The sequence below is a fragment of the Triturus cristatus genome, chromosome 3_1 (assembly GCF_964204655.1).
Source record: "Triturus cristatus chromosome 3_1, aTriCri1.1, whole genome shotgun sequence".
In the NCBI taxonomy this organism is placed as follows: domain Eukaryota; kingdom Metazoa; phylum Chordata; class Amphibia; order Caudata; family Salamandridae; genus Triturus; species Triturus cristatus.
In genome coordinates, this window is record NC_140583.1 from 204,601,538 (window position 1) to 204,621,517 (window position 19,980).

The window sequence follows — 19,980 nt, forward strand, 5'->3', positions numbered from 1 at the left end:
ATAAACAGAGTCTTGCAAAAATAAAGTCATGTAGTAACGTGCGCAAAAGCGGCATCATGGCAGCAGAGCTCATGCTAACTTAGCGATGTCGACAATGTCCCTATCGGCCAAGTTACACGCAGTCTGTATAATAACCATTGAAATGTTTAAAGAAATCATTACAAGCAATGTAGAGTGAGCCATCCTCTTAATTAATGTTCAGCACTGACTCCTACGCATCATGCATTTCTCAACTCTCCTTTATGATGATGTTTCTCATATTAATACAAAAAGAACAATTGATGGACGGAGTGCTGAACAATGTCAAATATTCATCACTAGTACGGAGATTTGGGCCTAAAACAATTGTCTTTTTGCTCAACATGCCCTGAAAGTTTGGACTCAGCCATATGCCAATCAGTCAGTCTTGACCCTTCTCCCCATGTCAGGCCAGGTCCACCCTGGAGCGGAAACTAGCATCCTTGGACCTGTTTCAGGGTACCACCCATCATCAACCAGACTAGCTTGACTCCAGTGGCATGGTGGGCACAGGGCCCACATCTGGGCATACCTGTCCCACTTAGGGTGACAAATGCAAAAGGAACAATTGATGAACGCATGTAGATCTGGGACTGTCCCTGCGTAGATGTATTTTACACGCTTAACACTAATTTTGATACAGATAATTAGTTTAACCCATCTGGATATAGATTTTGAAGAATGACTTATGATCTTAGTGGACAAATTATGGGGCATTAAACATGTTTGCAATTGGGAACAAAGGAATCCCTAACACAGCCCTCTTGGTTTTAACATTGTGATTGGGATAAGAGCGGTGCAATAATGTTGTTATACACTTATACAGTTTTAAGGTGATCCTTGAGTGTCAACTGCAGTTCAAACAGGGATCCAGTACTAATTTTGGTTAGTGGGAATAGAAGGTGAGGTACAGACCGTAGCGGCTCCTCCGCTAAGGCGGAGGAGCGTCGCCCCACTGCCTTTAAGCAGCAAAAGAAAGAAAAAAATAAAATGCTAATAACTTAATCTTATTATCATTTTATTTTGTCCTCCTGCTGCGGCAGCTTGCATGAGGGTGTAGGCTGGAGAGCAGGGGAGGAGGGTACAACCCTCCTAAGTGCATAATGATTGTTTGGTCAGCCCTCTCGGGCCGCCTTAAACAGTCATGTGCACTTCCCTGTTCTCCATGTAGGCTGCATTACAGCCTGCGTGGAGAACATACCCAACTCTCCAGCCCCTGGCTAAGCGCCGCGGTGTGATTGGCCAGGGGAGCCTGTGTGCTGGGTGCTTCCTGTTCCTGGAAGACGAAAGCAGGAGCAGACGCGCAAGACTTGGTGGGAAGGTAAGTGCTCCACGCCCGCCCCGCCACCCGCGAGCCATGCCGGCCACTGGGTACAGATGCAGATCAAATATTCTCCCATGTATCATAATTTCATCACACACCTTACTAGCGCCGTCCTGCACAGTATGGACGCAGGGGCTCTGCCATAAGGGATAGTGGATCTTGTGTATGCCACATTATTTGGGTGAGAGTTTTTCACTATTTTTAGTTTCTTTTTGGTTTGTTTGCAATATCAGGCTTACCTCCCCTTGGGCACAATTAGGCCACCCGTCGAGGCTAGAAACAAGCGGCTACAGTGCCTTTGGTATGTCCACTAGGATTGTCTCCCAGGCAGAGTTGCCCCTGCTATAACTTGTGGCCCCTTTATATAAGCCATCTTTTTGGGCCATTTCTCCTCTGTTCCCCATTGTGACAAGCATCAGGCTCCCATTGCCCCTTCTTCTTCGCCTGAGTGCTGTAAAGCAGGCTTGATTTCTCAAAGCGAGCAAGAGAAGTAGAGGCCTAAAGTGAGGATCACCCTGCTAGTGTAATAGCCAACAGTGCTTATACAAATGAGAAAATAAAATGTAAGGCAAATAGAGCAAATAGGTGTACATAAAGCATTATTTAGACATATACTTTTTTGGTTCTGCAGATTATTGTTTTTGGTATGTATATCTATTTTTGATTTTGTATGGTCTGCTTATTTTTTTTCATATTTTGTTTTTCTCCTGTGCTAGGGTTTTTCATCTTTATTCACCCTTAAGTCTTAAGTAACTATTTTAGTTTGTTGTCTGTTCACAGTATTTTTTTCCTTTCCTTCTCTGTTTTTGCTTCTTTGTATCGAGCTTTTAAACATACTCCTGCCTTTCCCTAAGGAAACTGTACCACTATGCATGTGTTCTTGCTAGATTATTCTGTCCCTTTTGCATTGATGCTACTCACTGGATCAAACAACCGAGGTGACAATTTTGAGGGATAGGAAAATTCTAAGCGAAAGGATGATTGTGTTCTGATTAAGAGTGTGCGAAATTTACGTATCTGGTTATGCCAGCATAATTTACATTTTAACCAGGACTAGTTCTGATACCTGAACACTTTTGATGGGTTGAGACCTCGAAATTTGTAGGATAGGAACAGACACCATTATAGTCTAATTTAGGCATATTCTTACTAATGTCTTTGCTCCTGTGTTCTACATAGTGTGGAAAACGCTGTCTGTGCTCTCGTAAATGACAGACCTTGATTCACCGAGTTGAGATCTGTGGATTTTTGTGGTTGCGTATGACATTTACTTCTGCAGAAGACATGCTAGTTGTTTGAATTTTGCATTAATATATGTGGATGTTCCCTTTTTTTAATAGAATTGCCAAAGTGGTGAACGCCCACAAAGCCTTACCAATGTGGGTAGTCACAAATATTTACAAAGGCAATTCCAGGAACCAGTCAGTATACAGGCATAAGTTTCAAGGGGCAGTGAGTTTTGAAAAGTATCCCTTACGCCCTCCTGATTTTAGGTGCTATTGTGGTAATCTGTTAGTACGAAAAATGTTTTCCATGTGAAAGAAAATTAATTGTGCACTTTCACTTTTGCACTAGTCCGAAAAATGTAGATTTCTAGTTTACATACAATTCATATTCGTCAGGTTGAATCTGACCAATGTATGCCCCAGAAGCTGCAGTTAAGGTTCTGGTGGTGTTGAGATGGAGCATGGTGGCAAACCTCTGGTAGGCTTCTACTCCTAGTGTGTTTAGCTATCACTGGGTTTTCCTTTTTACCTGCCCATTGTGGCACAACAAAGTCTACTTGCAGGTGCCTTTGACAATGTCCAGGATTGATCTTTTAAGATCTATACACAAGACTAGGTTGGATAAAATGTATGCTTTTGTTTCATCTTTTTTATAAAAATTTGCATTCTGTGTCTGGTTTTTTTCGAGATGAAAGGTATCGGCAAAACCTGCAGGTATAGGCATCTATGCAAAAGTATGTAATTGTGCAGTTATGCACCATCTTTTTTTGTTTTATGCTACCAGTTTGGTTTTTCCCTGTACATTCCAGAGGAGTACATATGCCTGTCTGTGATATACATCATTCTGGGCTGTACATCATTCATATTTCTTTCCCTTTCTTCCTACAGATTGGATTCCAGATAAAGACCCGGGTCCAGGACCTGGGACACGGCTGCATCTTCCTTGTACAGAAAGCTGGGGCTCTTCAGATCTGTCCGACTGACAGCTACACAAAAAGGGAACTGATTGAATGTGCTCGAGCTGTCACTGAAAAGGTAAGAGGCAGTTCAAGGCCACCACACAATTCTGTTGCTTGCATTTATCTCATGTGCTGCTGCAGATCACAATTGCCACATCTTTTTTGAGTAGTTCTGGCTTGCGGCCAATACATTTAAAATGTCAGCCCACAGCCACTAAACTACAAAAAAAGGTATGAGACAAGGGCAACCCTTTTTTAATTGAGAATGGTGCTAGTTCAAACATAAAACATATAGACGCAACCTTTTTTTGATGGAACACCCTGAAAATAAATGCATTGTACATTAAACAACATACACCAAGTGTGCTTCCTTCTTTTAAACTTCATGTTCTAGCTTCTTTTCCAAACTATGGGCTTATTTAGAGTTTAGTGGACTGGATCCTCCATTACAGAAGTGCCGGATATCTGTTCCGCTACATTACAAGTACCACCAGTGCTTTCTATTCTGTGGAACCTGTAATACGGTATACGGATTATCTGCCACGTTTGTGAAAGAGTATACAGTCTGCCAAACTCTAAATTGTCCAATGTCTTAATTATGCAAAAAAAATACAGTTCAATATTAGTCTCTCATAAATCTTTTTTCGCTTGATAAAATCACCATAAAAGAATACAAACAGCATCTTCATTATCAAATCCATCACTTAGAAATAAAATAAATTGAAAATCAATAAAACGGTAAAACACCCCCCTCCCCCTCAAACACTGCATCTGTTGATCAGATCTCGATCTCCAGGACACCATATTGGCTCGCTAAAATGATAAAATAGTGACATAGAATTGGAATTGGCAATAATCCAGTAAAGCACATACCCCTCAGACACTACATCCATTAGTCAGGTCTCGATCTCCTGGACTCCAAAACAGATCGCAAAAATGATAAAACAGTAAAAGTAACACAGTCAGTGGGAAGCATCTGAAGATACATCTTGGTTGGCCTAACTTGGTTAAAATTCAGAGGTTTCAGCAGAGAAATTAAAAACCGCTTCCTAGGCCAGCTAAAATACCAACAAAACATTACAAAATGCAAAGTGTCCTGCGGACACTTATCGCAGCCGCAGGGCAACCTTGCCTCAGACTGTGCCCACCCACATAGAGATGCCAAAAGTTGATGCAGTTGATTAAACCTAAACCTGGCCAATAAAAAGCAAACTTGCTGTGAACAAATGTTGGCGAGATACGGCTCCAACCCCTGCATGGTTTTTAACAACATATGACCCCACACTGATGGTTTCCGCAGCTCCAGATACTCCCTCTCCAAACCTGTGTTGTTTAAAAACAACCTTTTAACTCACCCCAGCTCATGCATGGAGAGAACACTGGGGTCCTAATAAATATCGGGCCTACATATGGAAGCAAAAGCTGCCTTAACATAGGCTGTCCACGGTATTTAATGAGCCTGATCGAGGGCCAAACAGTCCGCAAGGATCAACCGATTTTACTTCATTTCATCCCTCCTCCAGATCTTAATCCAACACAAAAGAGGGCTTGGGGATATCAGGTCCGACACTTGTGCAAGCCCAGTCTCCGCCTACACCAAAAAAGCTGTGTGTGAGCCTGTATCATCTTGCGTAGAAATGTATTCTCTGCCGATTTAATCCTATCCATCTTGGCATAACCCCATACCTCGCTTCCATATCAAAGTTGTGATATGCATTTAGCCTGGTAGATTTTTAAAAGGTCACTTGGCGCTCTGGAGCCAAACCTGTGTACGAAACCAGAAACCCCCCCATAGATTTAACTAGCTTAGTCTTTTTGCCTCAACTAATGGCTTCCAACAATTTTTAGCATCCAATAAAACACCCAAGTAAGGGTACACCAGGACTTTACCCAAAGTAGAATTAGCCACTTCAAATGTCTTGCTCCTTGTGGATTTTGGGCCCACTACCATCACGTACGACTTCGAGAAGTTAACTGACAGGTCAAGGTTCCCTGTAAATAACACATACCTGACCAGGAGTAGATCCAACCCATGGACGGTCCGAGCCCTAAGGACTGCGCCATCCCCGTATAATAAAACGGGAAGAGATCTATCACTAACCTTTGGGCAGTCCGCCGAGATAATAGAGCAGACTCAAGCCCATTCACATAAAGGGTAAACATTAAAGAGGCAAGAATACATCCTTGACGAACACCATAGCTGGTAGAAAATGAGCGAGCACGGGCAGCGCCCTGAGAAAAACGCACCGAAACAGAGGTCTTTCAGTGAAGGTTGGCTAAAAGGACCACAATACTAGGGTCAACCACCATTTCACTAAGCAAAGCCCTGAGTTTCTCCCGGTTCACCCTGTCGAATGCAGACGTCAAGTCCATAAATGCTAGATGTAAAGATTCAGACCGGGCAACTGTCTATTTATTAATAATTAAATGGAGCTTCAGACCCTGCTCTGAAGTAGATCTCCCACCCTAAAACCATGTTGGTCATCACTCCGAATGTTATTCTCCTCTGCCCATTTCCCATGCCTATTTAAAATCGCCGTCCTCAGGACCTTAACTGTCGCATCCAATAGATATATTGAGCGGTAACATTGTGGATTGTCCTCCTCCTTAAAAATAGGAACAATCACTGCTGTAGACCTGGAGGGCAACATCCCCTCCCGGGCGGCCACATTCAGGATCCGGGTCAAGAGTGGAGCCCAAACCTCGACATTGGCTGTAAACAAATCTTGTGGGATACTATCAGACCATGGGACTTTATTCCTCGACAGGGCCAAGATACAGTGTGTAACTCCATCTAAAGTAAAAACCACTTGGTTGCAAGTTGTGACTTCTCCAGCAGGAATGATATCGCCCCGATGGTCCCCCTGGTTATAAACACTTCAAAATGGCCGACCCATTGCTGTTCCGAAGTATGATGGCATAGGAGCAGGCGAGAGCCCTCTGCAAAGAAAGGCCTATTAGCCGCTTTCCAAAAGAGGGAACTATCCCCCTACAGTTTAATATTACATTTGAATGATCAACTTAAATCATAATGTGCAGAGGTATACACCACAGAAAACAAACAACTGGAGTTCCCATTCATTTTCAACCAGGAAGCCGTAACAGCACTTAATGGATATGTAACTCCAAGTAATTCATCTTATCAAGAGAAACAATCAAAACCGGGCTGGAGAAATCTATCTTTACATTATTTGCCAGATGATAGTCCTTGTATTTCATAAATAAACCTTCAATTTCCCAACTCGTTTGTTTAGAAAAGCAGCAGGCTATTGACAGAAAGCCACTGTAATAACCATGTCGGTGACAGCACTGGTGCCTAAATCTGCGCTGGTTCCTCCTGCAAATCATTGTGGTTTCCGACTGAGCCGGTGTCTTCTATACCGAAGCCGTGCCCAGATCTTGATGTGACTCAATGTCTACTGAATCCAGAACATTCGGGCTGTGAGCCCGATATTTCATCCTCTGTTATGGGTCTCGGTGAGGATGGCTTTGAGGCTTTTGGGCCTTGGTCTGGGCACAGTTAACGGTTACTTGTTGGCTTTATAAATTTTCAGACCAACTTCCTTATTCAAATCACCGGTTATGATGCATTTTCTAAAACATTTTTTAGACATGTTCCCACTTTGGCCCTGTGTGATGTCACACTGGGACTTAAATCTGTTCTAATGTTTCTAGTTTGTTTTGCTGCTCAACCAATGCACAAATGTCCATTGCGACTACTCGCCCTCAAAACTGTTTCCCTGGTTGCAATAACATCTGTAGGAGGGGTGAGTGAACTTCAGACCCTTTTCGTCCAGCCTCCCTATACCACCTTTTTTCTGAACAAACTGTTGTAAAGGACTTGAGCTATGTTCCTACCAAAAGTTGTGACACCTTTTCATGTTGGACAAGCCAGTACTCTTCAGACCTTCTTTGCCCAACCTCAGCACAGCACACGTTCACAAAGCACTACTGCTTCAACAGTCGGATCCATCGAGATGGGCATTTAGCCCACTTGGTCCCCTGGGACTTTAAGTCTGAGCCATTCCACAGACCCTCCACCTTCGGAAGTACTGCTTCAGTATCTATTCTAAAGATGAGGACTCTGCGGTTAGAGCAACAAGTTACTTACCTTCGGTAACACACTTTCTGATGGGTACTCTATCTAAACGCAGATTTGTGGCCACCCTCTCCCCTTTCTGTAGTATGGTCTCTTTCATCTAAAAATATCCTTATCTAAGAATCTGCACTCTGTTCCGTTCAATCAGCAGATGGGCTCCGCATCTAAGGGCACAGAAGAGTTCATGAAAGAAACTGACTTCAGGGTGCATGGGGAGCCACTTATATGTGGCTCTAAGATCACCTCCAGAGTGGAAAAGCATCAGCGCCACTTACCGGCACTGCCAAAACACATCTCACAGATGGCACTTCCAAATAAGAGGCTATTGTAGGTCATTGAATTGAATTTGCCCCCTCCATCTCGAAATCCATTCCGCTACCCAATGCCTCCGCCAGCCCCAGAGGAGGCGTGACACACCCGGCGTCCAATGGTCTCCTGGACAGTTGCAACTCTTGTTCTTCTTTGTCCAAATCTAACATGGTCCAGCCGAGACAAATACATTCCATCCTTTCTAACCCGAACAGAGAACCTCCTTGCAATCCTAGATGCAGCATTGCCGACTACCTCACCCGTGTGAACATCACCCAGACTCTCCCCCCACCCCCCTCCCGCCCCCCCCAGGCCACTACGACTTAAATGTGTACTACTTAATTGCAGATCAGCCTTAAACAGGCCTACGATATCTTCAACCTCATCCAACACTATGAGTTAGACATCATTCTCACTGAAACTTGGTTAAATCCCGCTTCCACTCCTATGTTAGACCTCCTAGTACCTCCCACTCATGACATAATTAGGCTAGACAGAGCTCTGAAGTTGGGTGGTGGACTAGCCTGTATTCACAGGAACACACTTGATTTCTCACTTGGAGTCCTCTGCGCCTTTCTCCAGTGAATACCTGTGTCTCAGCATCTCAAGTAAGAACCGACCGGTCTGCAAACTTCACACCTTTTACCATCACCCGGCTAACAATCTCCCCTTCATTGAGCAACAAATGGAAATCATCACTAGCAATGCTGACTCAGCGGTGGCCCAAATCTTCCTTCAACCTTCACTGGTCTAACCCTAACGACTCTGCTATGTCTTGCCATAAATCATTCTTAAATGATCAAGATCTGACTCACCACTGCGACCAACCAACTCATATTAAAGGAGAAGCTCTAGACCTCATCATCTCTAAAGGGCAGACCATCACCCTAGATTCCATTACCCCTTGTGATTGGTCCGACCACCATAGCATCCTCTTTTACATTAACAGAGAGGTGTTGATGAGGAAGGCTCAACCTTTGAAATCAAAGATATGTAAAAGAGACCTCAGTTCAATAAACTCTGATGATCTAGCTGCCCAATGTAAATCTGCCCTCTTTGCCCAAGCTGACTTTGTCGAGGTGCAATCACTCACCGACACCTACAATTTGACAATCGCCAACATCATGGACGACATTGCTCCACTCCAACATAAAAATGCCTCGACAAAAATATCCAAACCGTGGTATAATGACATCTTAAACACAGAATGATGCAACCTTAGGGCAGTGGAACGTTCATGGCGATCCAATCCCTCCTCGGATCAACTAAAACTCCTTAGAGATGCCAGGAGCCTCTACAACAAACAAATCAAGAGAGCCAAGGTTGACTATTTCAGACACCAACTGGATCAAGCGGCAAACCGCCCCAAGAAACTGTTCAAATTGGTCAAACAGCAATCAATTGTTGCTCCAAACCATTCTGAACCTGGTGGCAGCTCACCCATATGCGATGAACTTGCTGCTTTCTTCTCAGAGAAATCAAGACTCATCTCTGCTGACCGTGCCTCTAAGAAGGCTCTACTGCCTTTCTCAAGTGCCGCCTCCCCCCTTGACCCCTTTGAAAAGGGAAAATCGAACACCAAGAACAATGCGTTGTGGGGCACCTTTACCCCATTTAGTGAAAATGACATCCACATGATTCTTCAGAATATCAACCCTTCCAACCACTTCAGTGACCCGGTGCCCCCGGCCATCTTCAAAGAAATCAAGAATGTACTCATCCCTACCTGGACAAGGATAGTAAACGCTTCTCTTTCACAAGGCACGATCCCCAATTGCCTAAAAGCAGCTCAGGTATCACCTATTCTAAAAAAAACTAACGCAGACAAATCTGATCTCAATAATATCTGCCCCATTTCCAACATCCCCACCCTGGCGAAACTCCTAGAAAAATGCGTTCAATCACAACTCTGTGCTCACATAGAGAATTATCAACTCCTAGACCACCATCAATCTGGTTTTAGGAAGTGGCACAGCACTGAATCGGCACTCACCCACGTTATGGATGACATTTTAAAATTGCTTGACAAAAACGAATCCTGCCTCCCGATTCTCCTTGACCTTTCCTCCGCATTCCTCACAGTTAATCATGACAACCTCCTATCCATCCTGCAAAATAGAATGGGTTTTGCTGATCAGGTGTTACAATGGTTCTCGTCTTTCCTACATCACAGATCACAAAGAGTCAAGGCAAACCACTCTCTCTCCCAGCCCTCTCCCGTACTCATGGGGGTCCCCCAAGGGTCCGTCCTATCTTTTATCCTCTTCAACCTTTTCCTGGAACCTCTCGCTAACTCATTAAACTCCCTGAACATTCTCTTCCACATGTATACGAATGACACGCAACTCTATTAAAAAATCTCATCCTTGGAAAACATTATCTCCCTCAACAATACTCTAACGTCTACTCAAAACTGGTTAACGGAGAACCATCTCCTGCTTAACACCTCCAAAACAGAATTCCCGTTCATCTCCCCTCCAAACCACATCCCCCCAGCTAGACCTTTGGCTGAGTCACCTCACCGCTTTCAACTTCACTCCTCTCATCATGGACTCAGCCAAATCTCTTGGAGTCACCATGGACAAGCACCTGAATATGAAAAATCAAAATCATATCAGCAATGTATGTAAGGGAGCAAACCATTTGTTTGGGTCACTCAGAAGTATTAACCCTTTCCTTCCACTAAATGAATTCAAGCAGGTGGTCCAAGCTCTTGGCCTGCCGAGGCTAGACTACGGCAGTGCTACCCTCTGTGGCCTTCCCAAATACACCCCGGCTCCACTAAGGTCATCACGGAACACGGCGGCTAGGCTGGTTACAGGCACCAAACGATACGAACATATATCCCCAGTCCTAAAATCTCTTAATTGGCTGCCCTACGAAGCACAAATTCAGTTAAAGATTGCCGTTCTGCTGCACAAAGCCCTTCACTTCAATAGTCCCAGGTACCTTGCACAAAAACTTGAGCTTTCTTGTGGTGTAAGAGCCTCAAGAAGCGCCACTACCTTCCGCTTGAAACCACTCATCCTTAACAAAAAAACAACCTGTCACCGAGCTTTCTCCGGCACTGCACCAAAGATATGGAATTCTCCAGTATTAGGGTGTCTTTCATAGATTCACATGCTTGAATATTCCCCGTCGTCGGAGTGGGAGTCCCACGGTAAATAAAATAGCAATATATACATATATATATATGTAGTAAAATATATACATAAGTAATCATATAATTAGTGCATATAGGTGTAAAACACACATAGTGTACCTATAAGAGAAAAACTCCATAGGAATACAATGGAGAGAGACAAAAGACCTTTGTAGTCTATCTCTGTCATTATGTAAGTCCGAACTCCAGCCAATCAGGCGTCAGCCCCTCTCTAGAACCTTCTCCTCAGAGCCTCTCACCTCAGATTTTCTACCGCACGTCGTGTGACAGGGAGTCTCCCTGAGCTCTGCTCAGTTTTGTCAGTGAGGATGTCTTCTAGTAAGAAATCTTTGTTTAGACCATGCTCTTCATGTGGAAAACTGCGTTTGTTCTCTGAGGACCCACACAGTAAGTGTATTTACTGTTTATATCCTGACCATGAGGTGGCAAAATGTAAGTTTTGTAGAACTTTTTCTACAAAAACTCTAAAGGACAGAGAAGGCCGCCTGCTTTTATGGCTACAGAGACTGAAGGACAAGGATAACTCTCCCTCTGATGTGGAAAGTCTCTTTTCTGGTCGTTCTCAACCAGCCTCTAAGCGCAGTAGTGTGCAGGAGTTACCATCTCCTTTCCTGAAGAAAAAGAAGCTGGCTTTGCCTCTGACAACTGCCACCTTTGTGGTTTCACCTACTGCTTTGTCGCCTATGGGACACTGTTCTCAGGCTGCTGAGGCGTCTACTTCCTATTCCTCGGGGAAAACTTTGTCAGCCTCGTCGACGATGCTCCCGACGACGAGATCTGCTGTTTCTACCTCGTCGACGGTGACCCCGACGACGACGTCAGCTGCTTCGTCGTCGACGAGCGTTATGTCGACGTTATCCTCGTCGACGATTACCATCACCTCTTCAAGGGCAGTGACTTCTGTTGTGCCCATTACTTCGACGTCGACGAAGAAGGTAAAGGTTCCGTCGACGAAGACTGTGTCGTCGACGAAGACGTCGTCGAGCTCGTCGACGCCCATTCCGTCGGCGAAGAAAAAGAAGATCCCGACGACGACACTGTCGACGGTGGTTCCGTCGACGAAAGCCTTGTCTACGAAGACCTCGACGACGGCTCCGTCGGCAGCAGCTCCGTCGACGGTGGCTCCGTCGACGGCGGCTCCGTCGACGGCGACCTCGTCGACGGCGACCCCGTCGACGGCGAATCCGACGACGGCAATCTTGTTGCCACAGACGTCGCCGATAATTCCGTCGACCATCATTCCTTCGACGACGGCTCCGTCGACGAGTACATCCCCACAGACATTCGTAAGGGTACGAATACGCGGTGTGGCGACTACCCAGAAAACAAGAAGGGAAGGAGTTTCTTGGACACCATTACCTCCTACTGTGGGCTTGGAGAGCCAGGAACATAATATTCCTTTGGGAGTTGCACAGCCTCCCTCACCATTATTTGCTACAGATTCGGATCAGGAATCCGAGGGGTTACCGGAGTCTTTCGGAACGGCACAAAGTCCATCCGACTTGGTTATTAAGTGCCAGGATGTCAGTAGTGAGGACGAGGATCCGGTATTTATACACCAGGCCCCTCCGAAGCATAAAACGGCGACTCTTCCTCTGTCGCTCATTACTAATCTCCAACGCATGTTGGACGACTACAACCAACGGTTCCCTCTATCCCCTCAACGTTCAGAGGTTCCGTCAACCCCGGTGATTCCAGCAATTATTCCACCGGTACCTATTGTAAATCCTGCTCCACAGATGCCGCCTGTACCTCCACGACAGGTTCCGGAAAGGGTGTTGCCTCATTATGAGCCTGTAGAGGAAGGCCCTCAGGACCCAGAAGAGGGTGAAATCCCAGATGATGATGGGGATGTAGATGACAATGATGATGATATGGCGGAGTGGGATAATTACCAGGCACAAACACCATCCCCCTCACAAATAGTAACAGGGGATTCACCTCCAGTGGACATAGCCAATTTTCACCAACTGATGGAAAGGGCATCACACCGTTTTAAGTTAACAACGGAGCGCAGGGAGGAAGATTGCTTCCTTTATGATTTCAAGAATCAACCCTACAAACAGACTCATGCTATTCCCATAGTTGAGTTTATTTGGGAAGAAGGCAAGAAATTAATGCAAACACCGAATACCTTGCCAGCTCAGGTGCCTCGATTGGAAAAGAAATATAAGGCACCGATAGGAACCCCAGCATGCCTCACGGGTCAGGCTAAACCTGAGTCGGTCGTTACGCAGGCAGCGCAACGTAAGGCGAAAAATCCGGCATCTTCTATCACCTCGCCTCCGGATCGTGACGGACGTCGGATGGATGCCATAGGGCGTAAATTCTCTTCTATGGCCTCTACGGTGGTTAGAGCAGCTAATGCCTTGGCCATCCTGGGACGATATGACAGACAAGTTTGGGCTGATATCTCGGATGTGGTTCAGGAGTTACCAGAGCCATCTAAACTGGAGGCAATGAAGTTGCTCCAAGAGGGAGAAGCGGCATCGGCGGAAATAATCGATTGTGCAGTGGACATCGCCTGCATGGGTTTCCGTCAGCTTGCCGGAGCGGCTGTTCTGCGTAGGCAAGGATGGTTAAAATCTACATCCTTTCGTCAGGAGGTTCAGTCTATGATCTTAAACATGGCATATGACGGCGAGTCTTTATTTGGGAGCCACGTCGATGAAGCTCTACAGTCCATAAAGAAAGACACTGAAACAGCTAGATCACTAGGAAACCTTCAATTTCAGCGGAGTAATTTTCGTGGTGCACGCGGACGCGGCACCTCCTCAAGTTTTCGAAAAGACAATAAACAATACAAACCTTACAATCAAGGGTCCAACCGTTACTCTTATGGACAGCAACAGCAAACATCACGGCAGCAAACCTCCAAGTCATATAGAGGAAAATCCTCATACAGAGGATCCGCATCAAAGAGACAGTGACTCTTCCCGGACAGACAAGGTTGGAGGTCGAATCTCTCTGTTCTTTTCCCAATGGTCCTCCATCTCAAAGGACCGTTGGGTTTTGGACATTGTGAAGAAGGGACACGCCTTAGAATTCACCAAATTCCCTCCTCCCACTCCACCCTCCGGACCGCCACCAGCTCACATGAAAGAACTGTTGCATCAAGTCCGACTTTTAAGGCAAAAAGGAGCTATAGAACTGGTACCAGTGTCTCAGAAGGGAAAAGGTTTTTATTCCCGGTTCTTTTTGATCACAAAGAAAAACGGAGAGTGGAGGCCCATCCTCGATCTAAGAGCACTAAACAAATATATAAAGAGCCAATCCTTCCGTATGATGACGCTGGTAGACATCTTGCGCTTACTCTTGCAGGAAGATTTTCTGGCGACTATAGATCTCCAGGATGCCTATTTTCATATCCCTATTTTACAGCGGCATCGAAAGTTCCTGCGTTTTCGAGTGGGTCAACACGATTACCAATTCAAGGTGTTACCATTTGGCCTGCGCTCAGCCCCTCGAGTGTTCACGAAGGTACTGGCTCCAGTAATAGCGTATTTGCGCCTCCAGGGAGTGCAAATATTTCCATACCTGGACGATTTTCTCCTGAAATCTCAGTCAAGCACTCACCTGCGACAACACACTCTTCTGTGCCAGACCGTGTTTCGCTCTTTAGGCCTATCCGTAAATGTGGAAAAATCCCAACTTCATCCGTACCAACAAAGAGATTTCCTGGGCGCAACTCTGGAGACTGTGTCGGCGAAGGCATTCCTCTCCCAGGAGCGTCTCAAAAAGATGCTGCGACTGGTGGCTCTGATCAGATCAAGAGAGTCAGTTTCTGTGAGACTATTAAAATCATTTCTCGGGATGGCGTCATCATCCATTGCCTTGATCCCTCATTGCCGGCTGAGGACACGTCCTATCCAGGAAGCTCTGGATGCTCAGTGGCGTCAGGTAACGGGATCTTTCCACGACATGATATGTGTCACAGATCAGATAAAGTCAGCACTCGCATGGTGGGCAATTCCAGCCAACTTGACGGAAGGCATGTCCTTTCTGTCGCTGCCACCGGACAGAACACTCACAACAGACGCCTCATTGGAAGGATGGGGCGCTCATTTGGAGGATCTCTCTGTGAAGGGAAGATGGTCCACACATCAAAGATCTTGGCACATCAACAGGTTGGAGCTCATGGCGATTTTTCTGGCTCTAAAATCGTTTCTGCCTTTGCTCCAAGGAGAGTCAGTGCTAATACAGACAGACAACACAACCTGTATGCACTATGTCAACAAACAGGGCGGAACAAGATCCCCAAGTCTTTCCAGGCTAGCTCAAAGAATTTGGGACTGGTCTCTCAGTCATCAGATCTTGCTTACGGCAGTCCACCTGCCAGGAGTATCCAATGTCATAGCGGATTCCCTGAGCAGGTCCTCCTCGTCGACCCACGAGTGGGAGTTACACCAACCCACTCTAGAGAGGATATTCCAACTATGGGGCCGTCCGCAACTCGATCTCTTTGCCACGCCGGAGAACCGGAAATGCCGAAATTACGCAAGCTGGCATCCCCACAAGCAATCACAAGGGAATGCCCTTTTGATAAACTGGTGCAATCTATTTGCGTACGCCTTTCCTCCAATACCCCTCATACCTCGGGTTCTTTGGAAGATGAGGAGACAGCCTTGCCACCTGATCCTAATAGCCCCGCGCTGGCCACGGCAAGCGTGGTTCTCAGAACTGCTCCTCCTGTCCCAATGCCAGCCAATCCTCCTGCAACATCGGACGGATCTGCTTACCATGAGCGAAGGGAGAATTTGTCATCCAAATCCCTCCTCACTGAGCTTATCAGCATGGAACCTGAACACCATGAGTTCGCCCACCTAGACATCCCCCAGGATTGTAGGGATATTTTGGCCCAGGCAAGAGCACCTTCTACAATCAGGACGTACAAGTTTAAATGGAAACGATTCTGCCATTGGTGTGCTGCTAACGGAGTTCATCCGATACATTCCACGGCAGAGCAATTGCTACCATTCTTCTTGCACCTAGCCAGTTCTGGACTGTCGCATGCAACCCTAAGGGTTTTTCTAGCAGCCATTTCCCGTTTCCGGCAAGATGGATCAAGTTCCCTGTGTTCCTCAAGAATAATCCGCCAATTCTTTAAGGGCCTATTCCGGAAATTTCCGCCAGTTCGGCGTCCTCCTCCGTTGTGGCACCTCAACGTTGTGTTGGCACAATTGATGAGACCTCCGTTTGAGCCCATTCACAAGGCCGACCTAAAATATCTCACTTGGAAAGTAGCTCTACTTCTGGCACTAACGTCTTCTCGTCGTGTCAGTGACATCCATGCTTTTACCATCAAACCTCCGTTCCTGCAGTTCAAACCGGATGCTGCAGTGTTACGCACCAATCCATCATTTCTACCCAAGGTGCCTACTGACTTTCACATTAATGAGCCAGTAATATTAAAGACCTTTTTTGCCAATCCTCAGACACCTGCAGAACAAAGATTACATTCTTTGGACGTCAAGCGGTGTCTTAAGTTCTACATCAGTAAGACAGCTTCTTTCAGGAAATCCGATCAACTTTTTATAGCTTATGGACGCTGTCATAAAGGACGTCAGGTTACTAAACCAACGATTGCACGCTGGATCTCGGCAGCTATTGTCTTCTGCCACCAAAGGGCAAATAAACCTCTGCAGTCTCCAGTGAGGGCACACTCCACTAGGGCAGTGTCATCATCTACTGCCTTATTTGCTGGAGTCTCTTTGCAACACATCTGCAGAGCAGCTACGTGGTCGACCAGACACACGTTTACTAAGCACTACTGCTTGGCAACTTTAAGCGAGGAGGATGCTGCAGTGGGACAGGCAGTGCTGCGCAATCTTTTTAAGTAAGGTGAGCCTCTTCCTCCCGCCTCCATATTGTTTCCATATATATTATGCATTTACAATGTTACAGTTGTTCAATACTGTTTTTTATGCATAGAAGATTGATTATCTATATATGTTGAATCTATTTGGCATGGAAACAATGGTGATTGTTACTGCTAGCTATTCTATATTCAAGCATGTGAATCTATGAAAGACACCCTAATACTGGAGAAGAACAATTGTTACTTACCTGTAAACAGGTGGTTCTCCAGTATTGGTGTCTTTCATAGATTCACATGCGACCCTCCCTCCTCCCTTCAGAGGCTCTCTTCTCCTCATGCACTTTACAGTCACTCTTGTGCTACGAAAATCTGAGGTGAGAGGCTCTGAGGAGAAGGTTCTAGAGAGGGGCTGACGCCTGATTGGCTGGAGTTCGGACTTACATAATGACAGAGATAGACTACAAAGGTCTTTTGTCTCTCTCCATTGTATTCCTATGGAGTTTTTCTCTTATAGGTACACTATGTGTGTTTTACACCTATATGCACTAATTATATGATTACTTATGTATATATTTTACTACATATATATATATGTATATATTGCTATTTTATTTACCGTGGGACTCCCACTCCGACGACGGGGAATATTCAAGCATGTGAATCTATGAAAGACACCAATACTGGAGAACCACCTGTTTACAGGTAAGTAACAATTGTTCTTCTCTTCCACCGAAAGTATGCAGAATCTCTTCAACGACAGCTTTCAAATTGGAAGCTAAACGATTCCTTCTGAACAAATTCTTACCATAAGAGGGATAGGCTCACTTGCTCATTGTTCCCACTATCATGATTCCTCCATTGTATTACCCTCCTGTCCATTCCAGTCTTTTTTGTTCTCTCTCTCTCTACCAAATGTTGATATCGCTTTTATGTTCTTACTCCTATCATATTGTAAAGCGCTCTGATATCCTTTGGGATCTTGTTCGCGCTATATAAAACTTTATAAATAAATAAAATAAAATACATTTAGAGGTTAGTTGGGGCATGTTTCTTTGAATCCCGTACATACACAGAGGCATGGACAGTGTTTAGTGACATCCAATGAAAATAATATAAGGCACCCGAAGATCCCATTAAATCAACTAATGTAACCAAGTCACTGCCTTGAACAATATTATTTAATAACATAGATCTCTGCAAATACTGTTATAATCCTATTTTTTTTCTTTCTTCTTAGGTTTCATTGGTGTTGTCTGCCCTTCAAGCTGGAAACAAGGGTACACAGGCTTGCATCACTGCAGGGAGTTCGGTATCAGGCATTATTGCTGATCTGGACACCACCATCATGTTTGCTACTGCTGGGACGCTCAATGCAGAGAACAACGAATCATTTGCAGATCACAGGTCAGTCCTGATAATGCACACGGGTTTGTTTGCACTGGTTTCTCATTGCACGGTTGTTGACATCAGTGGTTGATGGGTCTCTTGACTTTGATATTGGTGTCACTCCAACCCAATCATCTTGTAACATGTGCTCACCTTACTCACACAAGGGACCCAAATTGATATACACCATCTTATTGTTTTCTTAAGCAGATTAGGTCGGAGAGGGGTTTTGATGCCACGGCTCCAGTTTCTTCGAGTGTTTGAGCTTGGACCACAAACAGTTCTGTCAGGCCTATATTTGTACATTTCAAACATAGCAAACTTTCTGAAAAAGTTAGGAAAACCTTCAGATGACCTAATAACTAATCTCATTAATAGTTTAAAATGCAACATAGGAGGGCTGCTTAATATAAATAAATGATGAGTTGATGGGGTCATCTCTGCTCATTTTCAGCTGCACCCCTCCTTTTCATTCTTAATATGTAAAAATAGCTTTAGAAGGAAGTGGCAGCTGCTCTGCTGAGATCTCTGGGGTGCATTGTTGTCAGTCTGCAGTGTCACTACAGTTGTGGTGCTGGTCTTTGCAGAGGGTTTTACCATGTATTACAAGTGCTGGGGGTGTAGAGTAGTAGCAGCAAGTGTGCATTGTGAGCATCTGCAGAGTCCAGATAAGAATGCTATGGCAAGAACCTCTGTGGTAAAACTGTGACAATAATTCACCCACAAATCTTGTGCAACCACTGGAGCTGAGGTCTACCTTTTTTCATGTACCTCCTACTTCTGTTCCAGTCCATATTACTACATGACTGTCTGCCACCCCTTCCACTGTGGACCCATTGAAGGTGGGTTTAATGGCACTGCTAGCAGGCAATTTGCTCATTGCCAACCTACAGGATGAGGGGACATGGTGGCACAAGGAAAAGACCCATGCATGCTACGAAACCTTCCCTTGTGGGAGCTGGCACAAGTGCCTGGTTGATTCATTAGGAATCTTAATCCTGAATCCTCTGAGGTTTACTTTGTGGAAATTAAATGAAAACATAGCACGTGTATTTGTAAAGCGCACTTTTACTCGGAAGGGTATATAGGCATTGAATAACCCACAAGAACTCTTATCTTGAGATCTTCCCACTTGGGTGTCGTGCGGATTAATGCCAAAGAATCTCAAAATGCTTGACTGTACACACAAATCCAGATTGCCTGTTGTATTAGGCTTTTATCTGTCACCTGCATGCAGGTTGCGTTCTAGCAATCCAACTACTGCAATGGCCTTTGCTATGTTCTGGGTTCCACAGGCATGTGCTGTCATCCATTCTTCTATCACTGAAAATTTCTTAAAGAAAATTCATCTCCACAGGCTGTTTATCTCGTCGTTTCCCTCTGCATGCTCTTCGCCTTCGATCCCTCATTGCCCTCACCTCTGCAGCGCCAATGGTTACTCCATCTCCTCCTCATTAGTGTAGTTTGTCAAATTGACATTTTGCTGTCTTTTTTTTTTTTTTTACCCCTTTATATTTCACCTGATTTCCCACCACTTCCTGGTGACTTGCACATCTTGCTTCATTTCGTTCCTGTCACTGATTTCAGTTAATTTTCTGACTTAAACATCCTTTCTCTTCCATCACTTTTTAGTTATGTGGCACATTTTCTACTCCTGGTTTATTCCATCTATCCTTAT

At 45.0% G+C, this 19,980-nt stretch overlaps 1 protein-coding gene across 7 annotated transcripts in view; it reads left to right on the forward strand.

Moving 5' to 3' along the window:
* Nucleotides 1-19,980, forward strand: part of TLN2 (talin 2) — a 1,262,084-nt gene that overhangs the window by 1,023,516 nt on the left and 218,588 nt on the right. For all 7 annotated transcript variants that reach the window (XM_085643650.1, XM_085643649.1, XM_085643651.1 and 4 more), the window contains 2 exons: nt 3,457-3,603; nt 18,154-18,320. In XM_085643650.1, the coding sequence (XP_085499776.1) occupies nt 3,457-3,603; nt 18,154-18,320 (314 nt within the window). The remainder of the gene's footprint in view (nt 1-3,456; nt 3,604-18,153; nt 18,321-19,980) is intronic.